Below are 9,122 nucleotides of genomic sequence, written 5' to 3' on the forward strand. Positions count from 1 at the left end.
GAGAACAAGCAAAGTAACTGGGTACTCTATTGACATATTTAAGATTGTTTCTAGCAAGAGATGAGAGACTATCATGGCTGATTTTGTATAATAAATGCCATCTCAAAACTGACAATCGAGATTCCAATATTAGAACACCATTAAAAACAAGTCCTGAGTTTGCAGAATATTGAATATCATATCTCAGCGAGATTTATAGTTCAAGCATATAACTGAATGAAACCACACTGTAAAAAGCCTTAACAAAGGCTGATATATGCAGACTTCAGAGATTGAAGATCTCTCTTTAGTAGAGTTTTGAATGTTCACATGTTTCCCAGCTCCAACAAGATACCTTCTTAATGGGACAATTTATCTTTCCCTTATTCAAAAGCTATAAAAGAAGCCTTGTTAAAGGACTTTCATTCTCCATCAATTTGCAGATATTGAATTATTTTGTTTGAGCAGAGAAAATGATTTCTCAGGACATCATCGTCCAAACCTTAATGAAGGCTTATCTTAGCAGAGATTGAAGATTTCTCTTGTTATACTTGCTATCCCAGCTCCAGCAAAATATCTTTTCATGGAACAAACAGCATTGTTCAAGAGCAGAGATTGAAGCAACATGTTGTCCCAGCTCAAGCAAAATATCTTTTGATCGGACATACATTATTGTACAAGCCTAAGGCTGTTCTAAGCAGAGACTGTTGTTTTCTCTATAGTAGCTCCAGCAATATATCTTTTAATCGGGCAATTTCGCCATCAAACAAGCCTTATTAAAGGACTTTTTATACTCCATCAGTTTGCAGAACATTGAATTGCATACCTCACTTAGACCACCAATCTGAGGTATGTCATTATTTTTCAACAAGCTTTTATATATTAAACTCTTCTCATCATAATAGCTTTTATATTCAAAAGCTCTTTCAAGTATCAACAGACCAAACTCAATCAAAGGAATCATCGTGACCCTCTTGTATTCTAAAACACAGCAACGAAAGTGTGATAAATAACCCATTTGAATATATGCTGCATCCCTACAAAACAACTATTTAACATTTATGGCATTGTTTCGATGCAAGCTAAAAAAGGTTAAAAATCTATTCAAATACTCTATTAGATACAACATGCCCCCTTCTTGTTTGTTAATCTTAATCCTACTAATTATTAAATAAACAGACTCTCTTCAGTTAGTACTTAGTAGGCACTACTGTGTTGACCGTAGTACGACTCCTCACTATTCTTGGTATTGAGAACCTACTCAGCATTCCCGAACTCATGCCTGATACACCGTTTCCTCCAGAACTTGTTCCATTTGACAATGTCTCGCGGCTGATAGAGCTTTCACTTATGTCCTAATTCATAGAAAATTGCTTTAGATTAGGTTTGACGCATATTGATGCTCAGAACTTGCGGGACAGTTAGGACTGAAGAGATAAAGAATTTTTACCTTCAAACCAGACATAGACTGAGTGTGCTGAAGTGGACTGTGTGACTGTCCAAATAAAACGTCAGAACTCTATACAGTGAAATTTAGTTTCTAAACAGAAAAAAAATATGCTTATAGAACAAACCTGTTTAGCCCCTTTAGGAGTTGATGGCGACTGGGATTCATCAGGAGAAACAGGTGGCAAAGACAGAGTCTGCTTATTACATCAAACACGAGAGAAAATCAACAATAGAACAGAGCAAGATCTGTCACGTGATGAACAGTTTAATGTGACTACGACACCAGACCAGATAAAAAAACTTAGTCATTTACCCTTGAAGATGGTGTTATAGGAGCTCCCTCAAGGGCAGGCAATGACGAAGTTGATGGCAAAGCCTAAACATAAAAAAAGTCTGTGTAAATAAGATGAAAATGTATGTGCAGCAATTTCCCTAAAATCCTCTGCACAAAGGAGAATGGTCATGCCTGATTAGACTCTTGCATTCTTTGGTTCTCCCGACATTGAGCATGCAGAGCCCCAACTCCTCTCAGCGTGATATCCTTTATGGATGGCCAAGAAATTCGAATTAGATCAAAACAATGCTAGATGAACACAAAAAAATTTCTCTAACTACAACTGTGACATGCTACCTGATTTCCCTCAATGCGATAGACTTTATTAGCCTGACAAACATGAAGATCACAATATTATCTCTCTCTTTCGGTTCTAGGGAGAACAAATGGTAGAATATATATGCGATTTCTCAATTTTCTCACCAGAGTTTCAACGGCATCGAAAACAGACTTAATGTCATCCTTTATAACTGTTGTAACATCCCGTAATTCAGTCACCTAAACATTTTGATACATTATAAAAAAACAATGAGAATCATCAGAAAGCCTTGACAATGCAGTGAAAAAGAAACGTTGTTTCAATTTAATCTAACATACCCCTCGTTCTGTTTCTTCAATAACCTCCATATTTGCATCCAAACGACAACCGATCCTGCCTACGTTTGAACTTAACTCCTGTCTTGTACCCTGTCATAAAATGCTAACAGAAACAAAATGAGACAATGTATTGATCTTTGCACTTGAATTATACTTATTGTACTAGATCATTTAGATGGATTTGTTCACGAAAGAAACCATCATAACTGATAAGAATAAGTTCAATGGTCAAATCAAGACAAATTAGTACGCAAGCAGTCAATAAGATTGCTCAAGAAAATAAGGGAAGTGAGAACTTGCCGAGAGCGATGAGTGAAAACCATCGATTTGTTTGTCAACCTTATTACATGCATCTGATAAACTACGCCTTGTCGCAAACATTAAGTCTGGAAGTTTCCAGCCCTGAGAATGTTGCAGAATAATTCAGTGTGCAGTAAGTTTTCAAAACAGAGAAAGAACCTACAAACAACTAAACCAGGTCAAACTAAATAGAAAGGAGAACCCAATGAAATGTTTTCCAAAATACAAAACCTTGACTAGTTAACATCACTTCAAATAAGCAACTAACCAATTCTAAGTAGCTCAGGTATGGTGAAGTATTATTACCTTCCACCACACATATCCGTAGCCTATCACCCCAACAATAATGATCAAACCATACTTTCTGCCACCTGAATTAGGATGTCAAAAAACAATGTCCAGATATAAGTGTGTGAACCCAATTCCAAGTTTCATATCAAACCAATTTCGTCATTTCTAGTGCAGAAGAGGAATACAAAAACTCCAGTATAAAAAGTTAAAAACTCCAGAGGACCTGATCCTGGTGTTGTAACAATGGTGATAGGTCTGTTTGAAGACAGCAACTGTATTTCATGCCTAATACTGTTAACCTACAACCAAAAACAAAAAAAAAGAGAGCTCAATCACAATAATGTAAGTCGTCAGTAAGTATATATATTATCCATCTCTATCCGAGAACTAATCCTAGGCAATAGACTAATGTCAAACTAACCTGGGCCGCAAGTACATCATCGCGGGGATTGCTAGCTGATTTGCTAGGTTCTTCCTGTTTCAGTTGCCTAAATACCATCTGTCAAAAGAAACAAAACCATTGTTAGCTGAGGAGACGCCAAGTTGAAAACATAGAAAAATTTGAATACCTTAACAGCACCCGAGACCAAACTCGAGACATCTAGTAAGCCCCCTTCTTTAGCAAATGCTGACCCAACAAGACCTAAAAGAACATTGGCAAAATAGATAAATAAACTCCACAATATTAGTAAAATGCAGTAACTTGGATGAACACTAAGCACGTAAACAAAATCAATCGATACGGCAAGTTCACAATCATTGTAGGTGCATTAACATAGAAACTAAACAAAAGCTTCTTCTCACTAATTCAGACAAAAGCTATACTCTGAATCCAATACGCAACAGATGAAACCACGCTGAAAGATCAAAAGCCTTAAATTTTGAGCTAGTCAAGGACACTGATGAATTCTACAGGAATCAAAGGGTTTAAGAAAGAAAAAAAAAAGGGTTTAAGAAAAACCCTAACTTTTCATCCTCTAATTGCAATTACCCATGAAAATAAATAAATAAAATCAGAGGAGAATTCGACCAGCGACCAAATTAGTCACTGGATATAAAAAGCACAGACCTGCACCGATGAGGATAGTGAGCTTCCCGAGCGGAAGAGCCATGGCTAGACAGTAGCTTATTCAGAGAAGAACTAAGATAGAAAACGAAGGCGCGTGAGAAGGTCTAAGAGAGCTGAGGGAACGAACCGGCGAAACAGAGGCGCGCTCTTAGGAAGAAGAAGAAGTGGGCAGAGAGAGAAAGCCGACGTGCGACTATATTGTTCTCTTGTTGTGTCGAGGACGAGGCAACAAACCAGAGCTACTCAAACCAAACCGAAATTTCCCGGGTTAAAATCTGATACTCGAACCGATCATGTTAATTGGTCCATTTAAAAATAAAAATCCTGCAATTAATAAATATCTCACTTGATATATATGGGGATGATTCAAATTAAATACCCAAGTTCCCCTAATTTTAGAGTGATCCATTCACCGAGGCACTTTAGAAAGAGCAACAAGACAGGTAATTGGGGACTCTAGCTACTAAGACTGAGACATTACAGTTTTGTAAGAACATAAAGAAATTTTAGAAAATAACGTGAAGACTAAATCTAATATATGATGTATTTTGGAGCTAATCGAGTACGTAACTCGAGTATTTTGTGGGTACATGGAGTATTGGATCGTCAAAATATGGTGTGAGTTTGTTTACATGTACAAAGGATTTGAGATTATATTGTGAATTACTTTTATATCTTTTGTTTCTTTATATAAAATAGATAAATCCACAACATTATATTTGTAAGAAATATTACATAGATTTTATTTCCTAGTTTAAGTATATGGTTCCTAATTATCATAACAATGTTATGAGACATGGCCGGTTTTGAAGACCCCTACATCATGACATGTCACATGAAAAACAGAGACGACCGCTTGTATTAAATAATTACAGCTTCAATAGTGTCAATAATAAAATTTTATAAGTAGTGTTTGAGGCCCATCCTTTATTTTGCGATTTGCATGTTCGTTTTCTCACTTACTATACCATTATATCATTGCGTCTCTAATTAAGAGTTGGTCACCTTTCTCTTTTCTAACAGCATATATATATATGCAAAATTTCTTGTCAAAAAGAATGATTGTACATTTTGTACTTTGATTATCTTGCCTCCCAACCTGCTTAAGGCCTGGTTTAGCATTCGATCAAACCATGCGTGAAATTGAAGAGCAACAATATTTGACACTAGCTAGCTTTGACACTCCTCCAATTCTATTTCGGTAGACTCTTATGTCTTATCTTGGATTAATTAGGCATCTAAAATATTGTGTAAATTGTTTCGTCGGCTCTCTTTTAAATTTGTTTCATTTTTTTTGATAAAGGTTAATTTCCAGTCTACTGGTAGTAATGTATCCGTTTTGAAATCAACTGATTAAGACCATTTAATGAGCAGCGCAAACTTATAAAAAGAGTCATCAAAGTTATTTACGTACTCTCACTATCTCGAGTCCCTACATAAATGACATTATTTTATGTTATATAGTCTTTTGTGCTTAAAAAGCTAATTATATCATCATTATATGTATCTGAAATCTGTTAGTGTGTATTTTAGTCATTCAGCAGTTCAAATTAGTTTGTAAATAACATTTACACTCTATAAGTGTAGATTACGGAAGGGTCCATTGTATATAAAACCATATAATTTTCTTGCAGGCTGAAAAGTAAAAACCTTTTAAATGCATAATGACTATGAGTCTACGACAACAGTAACTTACTATATATCTATTGTAGGGGAAAGTTAAAGGGTGAAAAAAAGAAGAAGAAGAAAAAAGATAGAGAGACTGGTCCAAAAACTCAAAACCCCACTCATCAATAAAACCCCAGACGTGACTTGTTTGACGATAACACCATATTTCTATTTTGGGAAACGAGGTCCCCTTCCCATTACGTCTTGACATGGACCCTGTCCGTCTATATATAGCAGATTAATCCAACGGTTCTTACTCCTTTCCTTGGACCCTTTCACGACATCGGCTCAAAGCCGTCCGATTCACATCTCACCCCCAATGCATATATATGGACCACATCACCAGTACTTCGCAACTTAGCTGTCGTGTAGGATTTCACGTGGCATTTATTTTCCTTCTAGTTTGTAGTGCAACACACATTCATATTGCAAGTTGAGATAATGGTCCCCCGGCTTCATCGATCATTCATCACCGTCGTCGGTCGATATCGTCTCTTTAGCTTATTATAGCTCCACATCGAGATTCTTCTTTCTTGTTTCTCCTACGTGTAATAGCATTTTTCTGATTTTGGGAGTTCTCTATACGACCGTTGGATCTCTCATTCGATGGATATGATTTATACATCTTTGCCTCCAAGTGGGACCTTTTTGTGTGCTCCAGTGCATATGATCCCAAAGCCAAAAGAGTATTTCCAAGTGCTTTGATTCTCTTTCTTTAAGTTCTTTTGTTCCGTTTTTATGATCCCCGACTTTGCGTATTAGCTCTAACTTCTTTTGGTCCGTTTTTACGATCCAAAATATTTCTTCTTATCACTAAAATTTTAGTATGCTTTTACTTTTTAGTTGTGACATTTCTCGAGTTGATTCGGTGTATCTAGCAATGGAGTTAGAGGACTATAATTAAGTAAAAGGATAATTATAATGTGTTCTGCACTGACTGCACATGAAAAGATTGCAAGAATTATACACTAGTGTATAAAAACTCCATTTCATAAACTTGAAGTCTCTGGCGAAAAAAAAAAAAAAAAACTTGATGTCTCTATATAGGATCAGTATTATATATGTGCATGTCACTGAAAAAATATTATTACGGTTAAGAGAATAATAAATCCTACAAACAAAATTTATCTCACTTTCTGTTTGTTTTCTTTTTTTTTCAATATATGTCATTATTGATATATGTTGCAACAAAAAAAAACTAAAATCTCTTTTGGATAAAAGTCTTGAAGAGACTTAAAGAATGTTTGTATTTTCTTGAAATGCTTGACAGTTGAAACGTTGAAAAACTAAATATGGTATCGATGTTGGTCACATACCTTGTAATTCACCACATATGTTATCAATGGGGGAAGAATTGAAAAAATTGGGGTATCAAGAAAAGAATGAAAGAGTACAGAAAAAGAGAGAAGATATATATATACTTAATTATACCATTATGATATATGTGTTTAACTTCCATTGGTGTATGACATCAATAAATAAACAGTTGAATGTACTTTTAGTTTCTCTTTTGGTTTAATACACACATCATCAGCTCTATCAATTGTCATCATCTTACATTGAACTATACGACCAGATCTGATGATAACAAGTGAATTCGTACTTCCCTTCCTTTTTTTTCTTCTCATACGGTCATACCCTTCCAACTAGATTTGATCGTAAGTTATATTACAACCATATACAGTATATATTTTTTACCTAATTGATAACTAAAGCAAATCAAAATATCGTAACATAGAGTCCACATGTAAAGACAAAGATAAAGAATAATTAGTGATGAAAACTTGCTTAAAATGCTTGGACGATCGAGAGAGATTGATCAATGTGAAAATAACAAAGAAAAAGAGAAGCTAAAAAAATGGGTATAAATATAACCAAACAGAATAATAAAGCTATGTTTAGTTTTTCTAATTGAATCACACCATAGTGTCCATCACCTACTTACCGGTCAAAATAAAGCAATTACGTCTGCAGCAGCAAATATAAAGCGCACACACACACACTAAAGAGTTTTGGTCAGACATGATCTCTAACATCGGACGAACCCTAAGATAACCAAAATAAACTATCACTTACGTTCATAACTCTGTTTATTTTATCCATTTATGTTTCTATTTCTACTTTCATATTTCTTTCTGTGTGTGACGGTCGTCTTCGGTCTCATCAAACTCTCATCTCATACCAAACTAGATATTTATCAACATGCATGCATGGTTTGTTTTATAAATTAGTCAAAATAATAACAAAACATTAAAATAGTTTCTTTTAAAAGAGTTCTATATATACAAAAAGATTGGAAATAGAAAAAACAAATCTAGCAGAGTAAGAATAGATATAAAATAAATCTAGCAGTAAAAATAAGAAACACATGAATGTATATCACAAAAGAGGGTGTCTCTTTTTTTTTACTTTGTATAATAACTTCACCAATCACAAAGGGGTAGTTCCGTAAGTTGGGAAAAATCGTACGAGGCTTCACCTAGTTAAGGTTAGGTCACATGATTCCCTGAACTCGTTTTTATAAGTAAAGAAAAAATTGATGAAAAAATAAAATCAGGTGGATTATATCAGACTCTACCATCCATATATCGACACGTGTCCAAACTCATTCATTGCCCTACTCTTTTCAGTTTAGGGTTGCCATCACTCATCTCCACCGTCCATTTTTTTATCAATCTCTCTCTCTCTCTTTTTCAACATCACACTATCATCATACGATTTATATTAAATATCTATGTCTCTCTCAACATATTAAAAACCCATCATCATATCTTTAATAATAATAATAACAGTAGTGGTTTTAAAATCTTTAGGGTTTATGCATGTATGAATGATTTCAAATTAAATCTTCAAATTATTCGGGAACAAAAAGAAAAAGCATCCAATGTCTATATAAACTATGGGATTTGAAAATGAGAAACCACTCTACCACTAGTCTCTTCTAAAGTGTGTAGGCGATCGAGTGTGGAATTTCTAATAACATTTGTCTCCATTACTAATTATGTATAAACACAAAAAAAATGTACCAAAATTTCTAGGTTTGAAAAAGAAGGAAGCGCATGATGAATATAGTAATTGACGATTTCTTTCAATTTGCAAGATTTGAATAAATCCTATGAGGGCTTCTTTGGTACACAATAATTGGAGGGTATATATAAATATATATATATATAGTTCTTTTTTCTTTTCTTTTTTTTTTAAATTGTGCAAAAAATATATAGTTCATGTGAGAGAGGAGTATTATAGAAAGAAAGAGAATATTTCAAGTCATGAAGCTGACATGTTAATGTACTTGTGTGAGAAGTGTTATGTTTGTGGAGATTTGTACAAATGTATATGTACACTTTAAAAAGTAATATAACATAGAAATAAATATAAAGAAGAAAAGAGAGAGAGAGAGAGAGAGAGAGAGAGAGAGAGAGAGAGAGAGAGAGA

At 34.5% G+C, this 9,122-nt stretch overlaps 1 protein-coding gene across 1 annotated transcript; it reads right to left on the reverse strand.

Moving 5' to 3' along the window:
- Positions 1–930: 930 nt before the first annotated feature.
- LOC17898061 lies at positions 931–4,180 on the reverse strand. Its single transcript, XM_006305165.2, has 14 exons — positions 4,020–4,180; positions 3,520–3,593; positions 3,372–3,449; positions 3,174–3,249; positions 2,966–3,030; positions 2,660–2,761; positions 2,360–2,449; positions 2,186–2,260; positions 2,060–2,092; positions 1,895–1,969; positions 1,742–1,804; positions 1,554–1,622; positions 1,430–1,474; positions 931–1,334 (listed from the first exon to the last, which is right to left on the reverse strand). Exons 1-14 carry the CDS (start codon positions 4,060–4,062, stop codon positions 1,170–1,172), a joined length of 1,053 nt encoding a protein of 350 aa, XP_006305227.1. The 5' UTR covers positions 4,063–4,180; the 3' UTR covers positions 931–1,169.
- Between the last annotated feature and the right edge of the window lie 4,942 nt (positions 4,181–9,122).

Source organism: Capsella rubella, unplaced genomic scaffold (genome assembly GCF_000375325.1).
Source record: "Capsella rubella cultivar Monte Gargano unplaced genomic scaffold, Caprub1_0 scaffold_1, whole genome shotgun sequence".
Classification (NCBI taxonomy): Eukaryota; Viridiplantae; Streptophyta; class Magnoliopsida; order Brassicales; family Brassicaceae; genus Capsella; species Capsella rubella.

Bases quoted from the DNA above. Each gene is read 5' to 3' on its own strand.
- LOC17898061 (XM_006305165.2), bottom strand. From the start codon at position 4,062: ATGGCTCTTCCGCTCGGGAAGCTCACTATCCTCATCGGTGCAG. The intron at 3,450-3,519 runs GTATTCAAATTT...TTCTTTTGACAG, and splicing joins TGGTCTCGGGTGCTGTTAAG to ATGGTATTTAGGCAACTGAA. The intron at 3,031-3,173 runs GTCCTCTGGAGT...ATCCTAATTCAG, and splicing joins TGTTACAACACCAGGATCAG to GTGGCAGAAAGTATGGTTTG.